Here is an 18,412-nt window from a genome sequence, read left to right as displayed (position 1 = left end):
TGAGACTATCTTAGAGCAGCAAAAGGGAGATGAGGAGCAGACCTTTGCCTGCTTAAAAAGCAGTTTGCTTTAAAAAAATAAAAAGGTGGGGGAATAAGGATTTGGAGTTCTTATGAAAAACACCTTTAAATCTTTAATCCATCTTGAGTTAATTTTTGTAAATGGTGAGAGGTAGGGGTTCAGTTTCAATCTTCTGCATATGGTTAGCCAGTTATCCCAGCAGCATTTATTATTGAATAGGGAGTCCTTTCACCATTGTTTATTTTTGTCAATTTTTGTCAAAGATTAGATGGTTATAGGTGTCTGGGTTTATTTCTGGGGTCTCTATTCTGTTCCATTGGTCTATGTGTCTGTTTTTGTACCACTACCATGCTGTTTTGGTTACTGTAGCCTTATAATATAGTTTAAAGTCAGATAATATGATACCTCTGGCTTTGTTCTTTTTGCCTAAGATAGCTTTGGTTATTCAGGCTCCTTTTTGGTTCCATATGAATTTTAGGATAGTTTTTTTCTAATTCTGTGAAAAATTACATTGTTATTTTGATAAGGATAGCACTGAATCTGTAAATTGCTTTGGGTAGTATGGACATCTTAACAATATTGATTCTTCCAATCCATGAGCATGGAATATTTTTTTGTTTATTTGGGTCATCTCTGATTTCTTTCAGCAGTGTTTTGTAGTTCTCTTATAGAGAACTTTCCTCTCCTTGGCTAGATAGCTTCCTAGGTATTTCCTTTTTTTGTGTGACTATTGCAAATGGGATTGTGTTCTTGATTTTTTTCTCAGCTAGAACATTATTGGTGTAGAGAAATGCTACTGGTTTTTGTACATTGATTTTGTATCCTGAAACTTTACTGAGTTCATTTATCAGCTCCAGGAGCCTTTTGGCAGAATTTTTAGCATTTTCTATGTATAGAATTATATTGTCAGCAAAGAGAGAAAGTTTGACTTCTTCTTTTCCTATTTGGATGCCTTTTATTTTGGCTTTGGCAAATAATTTATGGCTGAGTCCCCAACAGCAATTGCAACATAAACAAAAATTGACAAGTGGGACCTAATTAAAGAGCTTCTGCACAGCCAAAGAAATTACCAACAGACAGCCTACAGAATGGGAGAAAATATTCACAAACTATGCATCTGACAAAGGTCTAATATCCAGAATCTACAAGGAACTTAAATCAACAAGTAAAAAACAAATAGTTCAATTTAAAAATGGGCAAAGGACATAAACAGACACCTCTCAAAAGGAGACATACAAGTGACCATATGAAAAAATGTTCAACATCAGTAATCATCAGAGAAGTGCAAATCAAAACCACAGTGAGATACCATCTCACACCAGTCAGAATGGCGATTATTAAAAAGTCAAAAATAACAGATGCTGGCAAGGCTAGCCACTGTGGAAAGCAGTTTGGCAGTTTCTCGAAGAACTTAAAACAGAACTCCCATTTGACCCAGCAACCCCACTACTGTGTATATATCCAAAAGAAAATAACTCATTCTACCAAAAAGACATATGACCTCATACTTTCATTATAGCGCTATTCACAATAGCGAAGACATGGAATCAACCTAGGTGCCCTTCAACAGTGGATTGGATAAAGAAAACATGGTATGGAATACTACACAGCCATCAAAAGAATGAAATTATGTCCTTTGCAGCAACATGGATGGAGCCGGAGGCCATTATCCTAAGCAAATTAGTGCAAGAATAGCAAATCAAATACCATGTGTTCTCACTTATAAGTGGGCACTAAACATTGAATACACATAGATGTAAAGATGAAAACAACAGACACTGGGGACTATTAGATGGGGGAGGATGGGAGGGGAGCAAGAGCTGAAAAACCACCTATTGGGTACTATGCTCACTACCTGGGTGACAGGACCCCAGACCCCAGCATCATGCAATATATCCATGTGATAAATTTGCACATGTACCCCTTCATTGCTAATAAAAGTTGAAATTATTTAAAATAAATAAAAATACCTTCAGTCATTCCCAGTGCCTGGCCCATACAGAGGCACAGCTCCCAGTGTATTGACACTCCATGGGATCTTCTCACCATCAGCATGACCTTGACCTATCTAAGAATGATGCCAAGTAGAAAATGGGTTGCTTCTCTGGGTGTGTGTCTGCAGGAAGAGCAGACTGTTTCCCACTGTTGAGTAAGTTCCTCCAGGCCAGTCCTGTCTGCACACACTTGTACCAGCTCTTTCCCGAGGTGCACTCACACCTTCTTCCCTTCGGGTGAGGGGCTCAAATGACCCTCTTCCTGGGGAGGTTTCCTGGTGAGGTCCACTGTCCCTAAAAGTTCAATACACACCCTCTTCCCTTGCTCTTTTATTTTTTTTCTCTTTAATTCTACTCTTTCTAACTCATTCTGTTCCCTTAGCTTGCCTATTATCTGTTGGCCCCACTGAATGCAAGCTCCATGAGGGCTGAGATTTTTTTGTTCTCTTCATTCCCATATCCCCAAAGCCTAGAACAATGCCTGGCACCTAGTCGGTGTTGAATAAATACTTGGGGAATAATGGAATGATGTGTGATAGGCTGTTCTGATTTTCTTCCTCTAAAGCCTGACTTCCTCTAAATGCCCAAATAGGGTTCATAAATATCCTATCAGAGTGAATAGTCACCTGCCTCCTTGCTGAGAAATCATGAAAGGATGGGATGAGTAATGACATCCTACAGGTAGAAAATACTTCTCAGCCTCATCACCATTCGTCATTAAAAGTAAGTTCTTGAACAATAAACGAGGCATTTTTTTCTTCATTACATAGAGGAAATGGTAGCGATATTGGCTGACCCAGTCTGAGGAAATGGCAGGAATGTTTGTGGAAGGGCTGCTGGACTCCCCATTGACCTTGCTGGGTCCCCTGAGCAAGTCAGAAAAACCCCAGGTTGGTGGGAAGAGAAGCCACTTACACCTGCTCATGGCTGGAGCTGTCACCCATGGTCAGGAGTTGCTGGAAGTTTGAATTGTCCTGACCTGGAAGGCAGGCGGCATGCTGGTGAGCTCAGGCCATGTGGAAAGGAGCCCTGAGAAAGGATCTGTTCAGTGTTGGTGAATTCATCAAGACCTCATTTCGCATCTGAGGAGGACATCGCTACTTTCCTTTTAAAACAGAGGCATCCCTGAAGAATTAATGCTAGGATGCTGTTCCTCAGAGCAAGGTTGAAAACCTGTGAATTGGATGACGACCATTTATGTATGCATGATTCTAAATGAGAAAGAATTTTGTTAACATTTGGGAGTTGTCCTTCAGCAGAATGAGGAAAAGCTAAGGGAAGTAGAAATAGATTATTACACAGATCACTATACTGTCTGACAACACCCAATGCAGACACAAAAATACAATGATGATCTTTGCCAATGATGATCTGTTCTGTTCTCCTCTCCTACACATTCTGAAGTTTAAATCCTGGACTTAAACTGTTCTCCTTCATCCTATTTGGATGGGAAACCCCCAAAAAACCCAATGTTTGTGTGTTTGTTGATTTGAAAGGAATGAGATGGGGAAGGCATGTCTGAGCTTAGTGAACGGAGCTGGTCTCAGCTCTCCAGTCCCTGGTGTCTATGGACATTCTCTGCTCCTTTGGGAAACAGGGCAATTCAGACCACTCTTTTCCAAGCTTCTCTTAATTGCTGTGATTCTGGCTATAAACCCTTCCTGAGACTTAACATTTATCCTAGAGTCTTTCCTAATTAACTCTAATATTTTCTAGAAATCACTTCCCTTCTAGAATGAACTGATAATGGTTTGTCACAGAACTAAGTTGCGTATCACTGAGTGAGAATGATGTTTCATCTCCTAGATCAGGCCTGGAGGCATATATGTCCTAGGAAAACTCTCAGATACAGAAGAAGTTTCCATCTGTACCTCCATGAAATTGATTTATATTTATTTATTTCTTTCTTTTTGCAAAGAGAAGAACTGCTCTTAAGTCCCTGTGTAATATACCAATTACTTCAATATAATACCCTTCTAAATTGCAAAAACATTATCATTTTTCTTGTGAATCATTGTTTGAACCTAGTTAGTATATTTTGATACCAGGAATAACCAGTCTGTCTGCCAGGGGAAGTTACAAAGATTTCAAGATTGTTACAGCACTATGAGTAAGTCCTGGTATGTTGCCTTTGCATCCACAGAGGAGCACTTTCATTTATTAATTTATTTGTAGATTAGAATTATTAATATACTCCAGAGTTAATAGCCCGAGGTTGATAGAAACCACTTGGAGGGAAAACTAATGCAGGAACAGAAAACCAAATACTGCATGTTCTCATTTATAAGTGGGAGCTAACATTGAGTACATATGGATACAAAGAAGGGAACAACAGACACTGGGGAAGGAGAGGATCAAAAGACTCCCTGTGGAGAACTATGCTTATTGCCTGGGTGATGAAATAATCTGTACACCAAACCTCGTTAACATGCAGTCTACCTACATAACAAACCTGCCCATGTACCCCTGAACCTACAATTAAAGTTAAAAAAAAAAGTTAAGGGCCAGGCTTAAAGGCTCATGCCTATAATCCCAGCACTTTGGGAGGCCGAGGCGGGTAGATCACCTGAGCTCAGGAGTTTGAGGCCAGCCTGGCCAACATGGTGAAACTCCGTCTCTACTAAAAATACAAAATTAGCCAGGCATGGTGGTGGGCGCCTGTAATCCCAGCTACTTGAGAGGCTGAGGCAGGAGAGTTACTTGAATCCGGGAGGCGGAGGTTGCAGTGAGACACTGCACTCCAGCATGGGCAACAGAGTGAGACTCGGTCTCAGAAAATAAAGTTAAGAAAAAATAAATACCTGGTCATTAAAAATCTGTGGCTAATAGTATGCCTTATATACTTGGGGAAGAAAAGGGAAACCACTCAGAGAGGATGGTGCAGTGTTATCGGTTTAGTCCTGGAAATCAGCATGATCTCAAAATTCACCAAGCTCAATCATTAAGTAGCCGCTGGTCTACCATCATCAGGGGAGCATAGCAGCTTGCGTTGGTTTGGCCAATTGATTGAGATCCAGTTCTAATGTCATCCTTATAAATGTCTCCGTTGGGAGAGGGTGCTTGGGTTTGCTGGACAGCAGCCCCTGCTCCCTCTCTAAGTAATAAAACTTTCTGGGTTTCTGGCATGCTTATACCTTAATAATCCTTGCTGCCTCAAGACATGGGAAAATGCATTTGTAAAAAGTGAGACACTCTGTGTATGTTGGATAACACTGGCTGCTTTGGAATCAAACCCCAAATGCTCAGTGGGTTACCATATTAGAAGCGTGTTTTCCTTCTGTATGATGCTCTGAGGCTCTAGGCTGCAGGTGGCCTTCCTCCACACAGTGAGTTAGGACCAGATGCCATGCCTGACTCCTCCATCTCCTAAAACCGTGGGATACTCTAATCTCAGCTGGCAGATGGGGAAAGAAAGGATATGAAGAAGGAATACTTGCTTAAATACCATCAGCCAAAAGTGACCTATATCACTTTTGTTCATGTTCTAGTGCCAAGAATTAGTCACACAGCCCACCCAGGTACAAGGGGGCTGGGCAGCCCTTCTAGAGCACAGAAGGGGAGCATAACTTTGCTGGGGAGTTGGCTGACCCTGCCACACCCGGTTGTTTAGAGGCACCCGGTTGTTTAGACCCTGCCACACCCTGGAATTTAGAGGCAAGGGTAAGACCTGCATTTCTGGATCACCTCCATTCTCTTACAACTGTGCTGGGGGAAGACAGGGACTTGGCCTTTATAGACCTGAATGCCAGCATCAGCAGGCCCTGCCCTACAGTGGAACCATGCGTCCTTGGAACCATGGAATTAATAAACACCATCATTTGTACTCTTTTCTTCTTTGCACTTTCCAATAAGGACATTGTTATGTGTTTGTATTACAAGCTACAATCCCTACGAATTCAATTTTCATAGCATCATTTCACCCAGAACTATTAATAATGTCTTTAATGAGACTCTGCCTGAACTTGTTGATTTGAAAACCATCGAAAGATCATTTCTTTTTTGATAAAGCACTTCTTCATCAGCCGCGTTGGCACTGTACGGAATGGATGTCGGGATGGAACTGAATGTGCCTCGCTTGACACTGCATATCTGAGTTTTTTGATATGCATTGTTCATTGAGACCACCAGTGAACACCTGGGCAGATGTGGCCAGTGGGTGCCTTCTTGTGGGCACAAGAAGGGCAGGCAAAGCCATTCCGTGCCCTGTGATTTACTGTTCTGGGCTCTCCTTTCTCAGGTACCCATTTCCCATGGTGTTCAGCAGTTGCAGCAGGAAGGACTTGGAGACCAGCCTGGAGAAAGGAATGGGGATGTGCCTGTTTAACCTGCCGGAAGTCAGGGAGTCTTTCGGGGGCCAGAAGTGTGGGAACAGATTTGTGGAAGAAGGAGAGGAGTGTGACTGTGGGGAGCCAGAGGTAAGAACCATCCCCAGAACAAGGATACAAGAAGACTTGTATCCTCGGCTAGGCAAAGAAGAGAGAACTTGGAGGAACTGCACAGCCAGATGAAAGTACTAGAACTCAGGAAGGAAGAGTCCTATCTGCCCACCCTGAACAAGCCCCATGAGCTAGGGTGGCTTTTTGAATTTTAACTATTGCATGGAATAAGTGATCACTTCATTTAAAAAGATAAATAATCCTATCGAAGGGTACAGCATTCTCAGCAAGATGAGGACAAAAACAATAAAAAAGTGTTTAGCTTTGAGTTTGACAGAGAAGAAAGCCCTGGAATTCTAGCTTCAAATAGCTAATAAGCACCATTTCTTTTTCTTCATAAGGTGTGCTACCAGAGGGGAATCTGAATAAGCAGCATTCATTTTTAACCAGGAGCCTCCTCTCCGGTTGAAATTCTGCCTTGCTGCTGCAGACGCCTCTGTATGCACGACTCGAGGCTTCTGCCTCTCGTGCTTGTAGCTTTCAGAAGCAATAAGTGAAGGCAGGGAACGTTTTTATCTAGCACAGGGCTTAACCCTGTTTTCCAGCCAATATCAGGAAATGTCCTTGTTTTAATAGGGCCCAAGATAATCAATATAAAAATTATAAAAGTCACTTTTTAATCTCTGAATAATCTCAAGAAGGAAAGAGAGAAGACAGCATGAGACCTCCTAGTAAAACAGGTGCCCCCTCGAAGTCTGGAGGAGGTTGTGTTTAGAATAAATCAAAGCAAGCAGTTGTACAGCAGGCAGTCTCCATGTGGGATTCCCTCCCCGAGAGTTTATGCAAGCTGAAATAGTAGACAAGTTCAAGGCAGGCTTAGCTAAATTCACAGATGGACTTAATGAGGGCTTAGGAAGAGCATCTCCAAGGGCTGCTCTGAAAGAGGGAGTTTAGGGTGGAGGAGAAATCGTGTTGAGACTGGCACATCCGGTATATTCCTGTGTTCATCACACAAACAACTGGCAAACAGAATGTTCATCATATCCCCATCTTCAAGTCTCTGAGGTTTTCCATACCAGGAGGAATGAGCTTGGTCTGACAGTTTCTGCAAGAACGCTGGAAGTATGTAAGTATTGGGTGGGAGTAAGGGGGGATGTGATGTAGAAGTGGTTTCTTCAAATGTTTTTATGCCCTTGCCAAACTCAGAACTTAACCATGATAATGACATTGTCTGGAGGGGTGTTTAATTTTGCTCACCATGAGCAGGGAATGGTTGCTGTGTAGGAGCAAGTCCTAATTATAGTGTTATAGAAACTCTTCTCAAGATTAGCAGAGGAAAACTTAAAACCATCATGGGTTGGGGTATGCAAAGGGGAAATTCCCTGTGGGCCTTGTTAATTTCTTAAAGGAAAAAATGAATTAGTTTAAATTTCTCACCTTTCTCAGGAGAGGCCATGTTGGCTTAAAATGGTTTGTCTTTGAACTTCTTATGATTGTTTATTCATCTAAATAAATTTGACAGCTCTTCATGAAGCCATGAACTCTCGGGTTTGGAATGATTTCGTTAGCAGTCATTTACTCCATATGCCACCAGCAGCAGCCACATCACTGCTACAATCACGACCACCATTGCTAACATCACCATCTCCACAATCGCCACCACCACCTCCTCCACCCAACATCATCACCATTTCTCTCATGACCATCATCACCGTATCACTGCCACTGCCGCCACCGTCATCACTACCGCCCTCACCATCACCCCACTATTGTAACCACTGCCATCTCCACAGCTACTGCCACCACCGTGGCCACACCAGTATCCACATCGCTACCAGCATCACTGCTACCATCCCCACCCCTATCATTATCCACACCACCACCATCACATCAGCAAATGCTTGAGTGCCTAAAATGTGTCAGCCACTCATATTCTGATCCTCCCTCTTTTCTCCATGAAGGAGTCATGCGGCTTGACAGGATGCTGTCTCTCCAGGTGGCATGTTGCATTATAGGGTAGCTTTGATTATTACAAACTCCCTCCTTGTACAGAGCCAAACTGCTTGCATGCAGTTACCAACTTTGTATTTCTGCGGTTAAGGTCCTTATTTTGTAGGATAACTTCTTGATATTTGAAGATAGCTCTCATTCCCCTCATCCAAAGTTCTTTCTTTGAAAGTTACAGGTGAGCCTTTTGCCTCACTTTTTAGATTTGCTTTTTTTTATTTTTTGCTTTTCAAAAAATAGTTTCAAGTAGTTATTATTAGAAAATAATAGTTTCAAGGTTCAAACTCAAATTGTGTTTGGCAGTGTGACAACCTATTTACAGTTTCCAAACTGCTTTGCCTAAGAATTTTAGACAAAAAGACTTGTTAACCTGGGTTCTTTATCCCCCTACCCAGTGCTCAGGCCCTGGTTATTCTGCATGCCCTTACATCAGATTGACCTGGCCATTCCCTGGCCCACAGAGGGACCCAGTGTGTTACGACATCAGGGAAGGAGTAGTAAATGGGATCCGAAAAACAACTGCCAGCACCCAATGGAAACCAGCTTCTCCCTTGCTCCCAGAAATAATCTCCATTATTTTCAAGAAGATGGCTTCTAGTCTTCTCCCAGTTCATTGTGATTAAGAATCTGTGTCTGCTACCTACAACCTGAGAATGACAATTAGGGCTTTGCAGAGAATTCTCTAATGCTTTCATTATTCTTTCTTCTTTGGAGACTTGGTATTCATTGGCTCTGTTGGACTTCTCTATTGAGGACTAAAATAATCAATGTAGCAGCAGATGAAGAATGTGTCTCTTCTGAGAAATATGGTACTGCAGAAGAAATATATCCTGGGTGGTTTAAAGGCAGGTTGATTGCTGAAGCCTTCCCGGACAGGGCATTGGATTTATATCAACATAAGGAAATCCTGACAACTCACTCATTCTTCCAGCTAACAGGATCGGGAAAGCAGCCTTATCTCCTTGTTTAAAGTCAATAGGATGCCAGTAGCTTGCGAATATCTTTTAAACTTAGTTATCTTTCTCACATTATCATCCCCTTTGAAGTCAGAGCCATTTGGCATGGCTGCATTTCCATTTGAGCTGCTGCTTATATTACTGGGTGATTTGAGAGAGGGGGGAAGATATTTCTTAAAGAATTTTAGGACCCAGATTTAGGATGGCTGATTTAACATGGAATTCCAAGAAAACTTGTAATTTGGTAAATGTGTCATCCATAGAGCCATTTACACCTTAAGGACCGGGATAGCAGTGGTGTGCATTTGATGACACTGATTTAAAAATGCAATTAATGCACTACTTTTTTTTTAAACAGTTCCTAAACTCTTTTAGAATCGTAAGTCCACAGGTTAGAAACCCTTACTGTCATAAAAGTTACAGCTATGACTTCTGGTTGACAGTTTTATCTTATTGTATATATTACACATTCTGGATGTTTATAAAGTCCTCAAGCAAATTTAAAATTTAATAACTTTGGAAGTCTGTATAATAGAATCAAATGGAACATCAAATGAGAGCATAATTAGAGTTTTACATAGGATATCGTTTCAGTATCTGGGTTTGCCATAAATCTTCTGGATTATTGACAAAATTTTATTAATTGCATTTATAAAACTCATGATAAATCCATTCAAGAAAGATGGTTTTCAGGAGTAAAGTATTATATTATTAAACTAGTATGTGATTAGCTTCACCCCAGCCAATGGTATATAAATTTTTCAAAGCATATCATATACTGGATAAAATAAAAGAACATTGATAAATTACTCAGTATTAAAGATCTATGAACTGTTCCATCTTATGATAATTACATTTCTTCTAAAATGTGTAAACTGCAGTTACTTGAATGTTCTCAAGTACAAGGACTTCACTTGATAAATGTGTGCAGGCCTTTTGTTGAGAACTGAGCAAAAAATGTCAATCTCTTGTTTTTGTTAGGAAAAAATGGAAGCAATGGGTACGTGTGGAGCACAGCATTATAAAGGAGTTACTTTCTTTTCTCACTTTTGTTTCAGAGAGGACAGTACATCTAATGCTTGAACTATCCATTTAAATCCCTTGCAAATCAATGGGCACAGCCCATAGGCCTCCTTCCGGCCACTTGCTTATTATAAGGTCCATTTCTGACTTTCCGAGTGGTGGAATTGTCAGGCCAGACAACTTACCTGGGCTGCTCAAGGGTCTCATCCACAACCCTGGCGAGATTGCAGGGAATTGTGGTTGAAACCACTGATTTGACTTCATTTCCTGCCAGTACTCTCTAAATCAAAAAAGGTTCATTTTTGAAGAGTACAGATTGTATGCATCTATGTATATTTTTGATTGGGTAATTTCAAAGTCCTCCAGGGATCCTGATGCAGTCCACTGCAATGAGATCCGCCTGGACACCCCTCTACAGAGCCCCAGTGTACTGCTGACTAGAGTGATGTCCCCAGCCGGCCAGCCTATGTCACAACTGCTTTACCTTTCATGAGGGCACTTGTGTGCTACTGGCTTTTTCCAGGGACTCGTAGACCCAGTTGGTTCATAAACAGCAGAAGCTTTGCTTTCCTAACAGACGGAAACAGGCAGATGTGCAGTTCAGGATCTGGGCCCTCCTGGTCTTTCTTGCTTTTCGCAGCCATTTAAGGTGTGATGTTTGCATTCAGTGAGTGCATACTCCATAAGACCCTGTCAAACAAATCCCATTCCTCTTTCCAGGAATGTATGAATCGCTGCTGCAATGCCACCACCTGTACCCTGAAGCCGGACGCTGTGTGCGCACATGGGCTGTGCTGTGAAGACTGCCAGGTGAGTCACCGGAGCTGCAACTTGACCCCCAGGTCGCCAACAGTTTCAGGTGGTTCAGATCTGATGCAGGGCAAGCAGTGTGGCTGGAAGGTTTCCCAGCACTCAGCACAGCACGCACCATCCCTCCTTCTCACGCCAGTTGGTGTTACCCACCTCTTACTGTTTAGCTTCCAATCTTGGGGTGAAATGCACGCTTTAATTGCCAGTCACTTGTGTTTATTTATTTAGGGGCTGACAACTGATCAGACCGATAAACCCTAGTTCAACTTTAAATGCTCCATTTGTGCCGTCAGAGGCACATGGGGTTCTACTATGCTGACAAGAAGAGCAAGGCGAGAACAAGTCCCCATCCACTGTCACTCAGGTTCCCCCAGGTTCATCTTCTTGATCCCGCGGACATCTGCCTGCTGGCTTGTCCCAGAAGTTTTGTATAAACAACTCAATCTTAATGTCCTCCCAAAAGAAGGTGCCACCAACCCTGCCCAGCCAAGAATGGCAGTTTTATACTCTCGCCATTGCTGCTGGCTAGGACTGCGTTTCTTTTGGCAGTTCCATTGTCTCATTATTCAGAGCTGATATCTGACAGAGTAGAAGCCTGAGCTTTTGATTCAGCAGTTCCAAGGGTAGAGTTTTATTTCATTTTAATTAAGCAATTGATCCTGACATTCTGCTTGCAGGAAACTCCCTCTTAGCTGCCCCACGTGAGCACGGTGATTTAGAAGTGCATTATAACATTTAATGTTCGGCTTTAAAATAGCCTTCATCCTCTTCCTAATGCTGATTAACTTCTGGGGAATGTTATAAGCAGCTGGCTCTCCCTGGCTCCCAGTAACCGGTGAAGGAAGGTGCCTGGAAGGGAGTTGGGGGAAGGGGGAAGCAAGTCTGAGCCTGTGCCCAGGGGATGCCCAAGTAAGGGGAGGGAGGACCACAGGGCAATGCCTGATTGTGGTTCACTTTTAGGTTATGACTTTTTAACAATTGCTTTCGACTTCCAGATCTTCTAGAAGTTGGCAGGGGTCTTATCCCTTTGCGTTTGAGGAGTATGCAGGGAACTAAGCCCAGGACTCGCAGGGGTCCCTAGCTGTGTAGCCTCAGACAGGCTACTCTGAGCCTTAATTTCTTCAACTACAAAAAGCTGAGCCATCGGTCAGATGGCTTCTAACATCCTTTACCTCTCCCTTGTTCTTCTCCTGTTCTTCCCATAAAGCAGTAAAGAGAGAGTTCCAGTTCTATGATTTGACTACTGACTAAAATTGCTATCGTGATTGTGACCTTAAAGTTATTTTTATTAACTTGCCCACACATGCCAACACCATAAATGCAAATGTCCCCTTGAAATGTGTCATAGCGTTGACACCCAGAGACCTTTTTCTTAAGAATCAACCAGGCCAGCAGCCCACGCTTCCCTCCTTCTTCTTCCTCTGAGGTGCCAAGTGCCAGCAGCCAGCTTGTGTGTTTCTTGGAGAACCCTAATGTTGCATGACATTAAACAGAGGCTGCTCTTGGTTGTCCCATCCACTTTAGAGTGGAACGGTGAACCCCAGAACGAGAATCTGATGATTTAATGAGGTATCTCTACATTAGAAGCAACTTCCTTTGAAATCCTCACCCCTTATGTGGGACTTATGGCCTTGTCCACTCCAACCCAGGAGTAATGCTGAGAGCTGCCTCTCCCTTTCCCCGGGTGCATGTGTCATAAATGGCCTTCTCCTTCCAGCTGAAGCCTGCAGGAACAGCGTGCAGGGACTCCAGCAACTCCTGTGACCTCCCAGAGTTCTGCACAGGGGCCAGCCCTCACTGCCCAGCCAACGTGTACCTGCACGATGGGCACTCATGTCAGGATGTGGACGGCTACTGCTACAATGGCATCTGCCAGACTCACGAGCAGCAGTGTGTCACGCTCTGGGGACCAGGTACGTGGCCACCACAAGCTCGGCATCAGGAGAGGCACTGGCAGACCTGGGCTGTGGGACTGGGGGCATGTGCTCTGTTTTGGTTAGCCCCCACTCCTGGCAGGCGCTGTCCACACAGCATCTGGTGTGTTCAGTCAGGAGTGATTGACTCCCAGGGAGGGGCTGAGGCCACACTGGGCATGGGGTGTGCAGAAATGGACACTGCCTGGAGCCTGGCCTTAAGAAGCTCAGTGCAGTCCAACAGGAGATGCAGGAGCACCTACTGTGTGCCCCGGGGGATACAGAAGATGCAGGAGCACCTGTGTGCCCCGGGAGATACGGGAGCTGCAGGAGCACCTACTCTGTGCCCCGAGGGATGGCAGGGATGAATCCACCATGACTCCTGCCCTCAGATAGCATAGCACGTAGTTGGACAGACAGACAGAACTTTCCCACCACCACTGAGATTTTAGTAATGCCCCTTTGTACTCATAAGAGGACCCCAACCAAGTGAGGGGCCCAGGGCTCCATGGGGAAGGCCCTGATCAGACTTGAAGCATGAGTGTGTCTGTAATCGGAAGGCCTGAGAGCAGCAGTGAGTGGCTCTCAAATGGGAAAGTGGGGTGGTTGCGTCAAACAAGAGACCATCAGTTCACCATTTCACCAGTTCAGGCTGGGCACTTGGCACAGTTTGTCTCTTCTGACCCTCCAACAAGCCCCTGAAGTGGGGACTATGAAGCTTTACAGAAGATGATGTTCAAACTCTGAGACCAAATGTCAGTTTCCCCAGGTCTCCGGGCTAGGATTTGAACCTGGGTCACTGTGACCCAATGCCCATGTGTTACTCCCACAATGCACAGTCACCCTGAAGAGGGAGGTCTTGCTCCAAAGCTCCACCAAAGCTCCAAAATGAAGCAGAAGCTCAGATGCAAAAGGGAAGAATCCATCCCCTGCGTGTCTCTCCTCCATGCCCCACCTTCTGGGGTCAGAGATCCAAGGCCTCATTGGGCAGCCCTGGACTCCAAGGCCCCGTCACCCCAGAACCATTTGAGATCCAATGCCTGTGTCCAGCTCCCAGGAGTCCAACCGTGAAATCCACAAGTGCAGGCCCCACCCTGTCCTGCAGTTCTCTTTCCCTTATGATAATGTGGTTGAGTCCTTTGTCACTCCCTCCTCCTGCTGGCTGCAGAAATGACCTCAGCCCTGGCCAGAGACCCCAGCTCTGGCAAGGCCGCTGTGGTCAGCCAGGCCCAGGCTGAAAGCCAAGCAGAATCAGGCAGGATCTCCAGTGGGAGGGAAACCTGATAGGACCTTTGTCAGACTTTTGTTGTGAGGCTTTGGTTTTAGGAGTGATGAGGGAAATAAAGTGGAACAGAAATTGATGACTAAACCTCGAAGCTTGGGTTTTCTATGGAATGTAAAAGCCACGCCCAGGCATGGAAAACAAGATGGATGTCTCTCGGAGCTGGGTCCTGCTGGGAGGCCCATGTCCCCTGCCAGCCAGCGATGTCCTCTGTACTTGGAGCTTTCTGGGGGAAAAGAAAGGGCAGCTTGGTAGCAAGGAGGGACGAGCGCAGGCCTCTTTAGCTCGGCCTCCGAGGAGTTGTTCTGATGCTCCTCAGCACTCAGGGATGCACGTGGGCAGGTGGGATGGGGAGGCCTGCAGTTCCCGGGCCCTTGGTGCTTCATCCTTGGACCCTGAGCAGCCCTCAGTCCTGGCATCATCACCTGCTGGGCCTTGGGGCACCCTGGGCAAAGCAGGGGGCAGGAGCAGTGGGGGACACCCTGTTGCAATGACAAGGACTAAGCCAGTACTCGCTATACACATTGAATGGTGTTTGGGCTTGACATGGTTTAGTGACTTCAGGCAGCTTTTAGCCAACTGAGGTCACTTTGGGACTGCGGCTACTGCTGCAGGCCAAATCTTCATGGCTTCAGGCATCCCTAGTGCCGTCCCCGTCCCAGCCTTTCTCCAGAATCAGCAGTCTCCTTTTCTTGAGTTACAAGGGCTGTGATGAAGCTCCTTTCCAAAAAGCATTTTGTGGCCAGAGCACACACAGCACTTGGAGCTTTGGGAGTGAAATGTGTTCCTTAATGCCCTGCCGTATTCGAACAGCTGGCCCCGTTTCCAGAGTGAGGTCAGATGGAACTCAACAGTGCTGTCTGAGCCACCCCCATTGTGTGACTCAGCTGGCTGTGTGCCTCTGATTCATGGTGACCAAGGCTGGTATTTATTATCTCATCAGACTAGTCCTTCTGTAGCTGCCTGACCAGAGAGAGAACCAGACAGGCAGACAGACTGACAACCTGACCCACAGACTGAGCTTTTCAAAAGCAAGAGCAATAGGAAGTCACCTGCTTGGGCTCTCATCATCCCCATGATGGAGGGGGAGGCTGGAGGTCTGAGCACCCAGGTAGCCACGTCCTCTTCCTAAGGAGGGGGCTTCCCTGGGAGCTCCTGGCTTAGCTCTACTCTCTCCCACCCACTCTCTCCCTGGTAACCAGGAGGCCTTTGCTGGGGTGGTGGTGGGTGGTGTCGTGTGTGGCCACTGCACACAGCATGGAACATCCATGGCATCAGGACTGTTGGTAACAAATGTAAAGTTTTGGTGAAGAGGCTTTATCTTTGGCTCAGGGTTCCTGAAAGCCACAGCACAGAGACCAGGCTTGGGAAGCCACCTCGGGCTTGTGACTTCCTGGGTTTTGGTCTGTCCTGTCCGCCCCTCCTCAGTTCTTCAGATCATTATACAGACTTCCTTGGGAGAGCAGAGAGCAGGGAAGGCTGCAACCCACTGTGGCCCTTGATGCCAGGGAGCTCTTGGAATGGGCCTTTGACCACCTCCTTTGGGAGTGCAGTGTGCTCCTTCCTCCCCTTGTCGGTGTTTCCGCCTTGTTTCCAGTTTACAGGCGCTGTGTGGGTTTCCCATGGCTGCTGTAACAAATTAGCACAAACTTAATGGCTTATAAATGCTTCATTTTACAGTTCTGGAGGTCAGAAATCCTGAAATCAAGATACTGGCAAGGCAGCATTGCTTTGGGAGGCTCTGGGGAGCATCTGTTTCCTTGCCTTTCCCAACTTTTAGAGGCCACTTGCATTCCTTGGCTCATGGCCCCTTCCTCCATCTTCAAGGCCAACAGCACAGCATCTGCAAGTGTCTGTCCCTCTCCGACTTCTGCTTTTGTAGTCACATCCCTTTCTCTGGCACTGACTCTCCTGCCTTCCTCTTATAAGGACCCTTGTGATTCTATCAGGCTCACCCAGATTGTCCAGGGTGATCTCCCCACCTCAAGATCCTAAAAGTAATCACATCTTCAAAGTCCCTTTTGCCATGTCAGATAACATGTGCGTAGGTTTTAGACAAGGATGTGGGCCTTTTAGGGGAGCCACAGGCATTGAACAGACCACTTACTAGCAAGGGACCTTCTGCAAATTGCTCAACCTTGTTATGCCTCATCTGTAAAATAAGGATAATGATCTACCTACCCCAAGGGTCTGTTATGCTCCAACATAGCCTATAATCTATTCCATGTAATATATGTGGTTCTATGCTAGATGCAGAGCTCCTAGTAAATCTAAACTCTATAAATAAGATGCAGCTGCACTCCCAGGAAGCTTAGACTAGTGAGCAAGATACTCAAATCCTTGGGGTCTGTAAAACGGGCTGTAAGAGGGTCATGGGCCAGATATGTTGGGGTGGAGGAAAGCAGCCAACTAGCAGGCTTTGAAGACAAGGTTGCCGTGGAATAGTGGTTTGCCAGGGGTGGAAGAGGATGGATATTTCCGGTATACAGAATAGCACAGCTCAGGGCACACAGGGACAGTGGGGCCAACCAGGGCAAGTGCAGGTAGTTCTGTGTGTGTAGAGCTTGGGCTGTGCCTTGAAGAGCAGAGATCCTCAACTGCCATACCATTCTCTCATTTGTCAAGTATTTGTTGATGTCCTGCTGTGTGTAAGATGCTGACTCAAGAGCCCGACTCTGCCAGAGTGACACACTTCCCACAGTCCCTGTGCACTCCTGCCTGGATCTGGAGGGGAGTGCGGATGTGAATCCTTCACAATATCCTCCCAGGAGGCATGGATCCCGGACAAATGCAGTCCTGGGAGCGGAGGTGACTTCCTCAGCCAGGCCCCTGGCCAGCCAGATATACCATTGAGAACATTTCAATGCTTTGTTATAGTGGTTGGTTTGAATTAGCTTTTCATGATTCAGAAAGGAAAACTTATTGTCAAGTTTGCATTTGCAGTATTTCCCCACCCAGGAGCAAATGCTTCAGGATCTGGATCACGTATGCACTGGGGTCATCATAGGCCTCCTGGGAAATGTAGGAGCTCAGAGCTCTAGGAGTCCTTGAGTCCTTGCCCCACCGGCCCTTGACATTTGCACCCCAGTGACCTTGCCCGAGTTGCTGAGTTGTCCAGAATTCTCCAGTTACATTCAGGATGTCCATTACTCACCCTCCAGATCTGGCAACCCAAACACTGACTGGACGAAGCCCTTCCTTCCAACTAATGATTCCCTTTTGAAATGGGCTTTTCTCAATCTGGCATTATATTTCAATAAAACAATCCTGCTTCCAAATCTTTCTACAAATAAAACAATAGAAAATTCAAAACACATGCCTGCAACTTCTAACTGGCAAAGCAATACACTTTGAGAATGCCTTTGGGTTTTTTGTTCATTTATTTGTTGTTCTAATTGTTTTTGTTGTTGATAACGTACGTTCTCGTTGGCTAAGAGTATAATTTTTTTCTCACTGATTTTTGTCCCACAAATCTGGTATCTCAAGACTTCCTATGTTGATTTCAAACATACAAATGTTATTCACAGTTCAAACTGTGTGGTTGGCGTTTAGCTCTCTTTGCCCAGTTTAGTCTTAATATCTACAAAGATTTTCTGTCAGTATGACATGACCTTTACTCCTTCTGAAATATAGCTGGATATTTTTGTTTAGGTAGCAAATTTACTTTTACCAATGTTTTTTGTGAGAACCACCAGCATGGTTACTGAAAATATTCCTTGGCAATTAATCTTACAGATAACTACACATCTATAGTCACAAACAATTGGCATCAGAGAATTCCCGAAATGTGTTAGTTTTTTCTATTTTATCACTCACCAGAATCTAATGTTTGGTTTCTGCAGTGTGAGCTGACCAGACCATTTTTATGGGCTGGTGAATACTCAGTGTTTATTTGCAAATCTGGTTTACATGAGCTTGGTTTATTGTGACCCACTTGGGGCAGTGCATTTATGAATCACCTACAACTCCTGTGGCCACAGATGGGAAAAAAAAGAGATTTTTGCCAGAAGTCTTATTGTTTAGAAGTCAG

General features: G+C 44.8%; 1 protein-coding gene across 3 annotated transcripts in view; it reads left to right on the top strand.

Moving 5' to 3' along the window:
- ADAM12 (ADAM metallopeptidase domain 12) overlaps positions 1-18,412 on the top strand; it is a 375,334-nt gene that overhangs the window by 310,673 nt on the left and 46,249 nt on the right. For all 3 annotated transcript variants that reach the window (XM_034931678.3, XM_034931680.3, XM_034931679.3), the window contains exons 12-14: positions 6,253-6,430; positions 11,098-11,187; positions 12,905-13,100. In XM_034931678.3, coding sequence (XP_034787569.2) covers positions 6,253-6,430; positions 11,098-11,187; positions 12,905-13,100 — 464 coding nt within the window. The remainder of the gene's footprint in view (positions 1-6,252; positions 6,431-11,097; positions 11,188-12,904; positions 13,101-18,412) is intronic.

Source organism: Pan paniscus, chromosome 8, assembly GCF_029289425.2.
Source record: "Pan paniscus chromosome 8, NHGRI_mPanPan1-v2.0_pri, whole genome shotgun sequence".
NCBI lineage: Eukaryota > Metazoa > Chordata > Mammalia > Primates > Hominidae > Pan > Pan paniscus.
The sequence above is the reverse complement of the archived record's forward strand: the minus strand, read 5'-3'. Positions and strand labels throughout refer to the sequence as shown.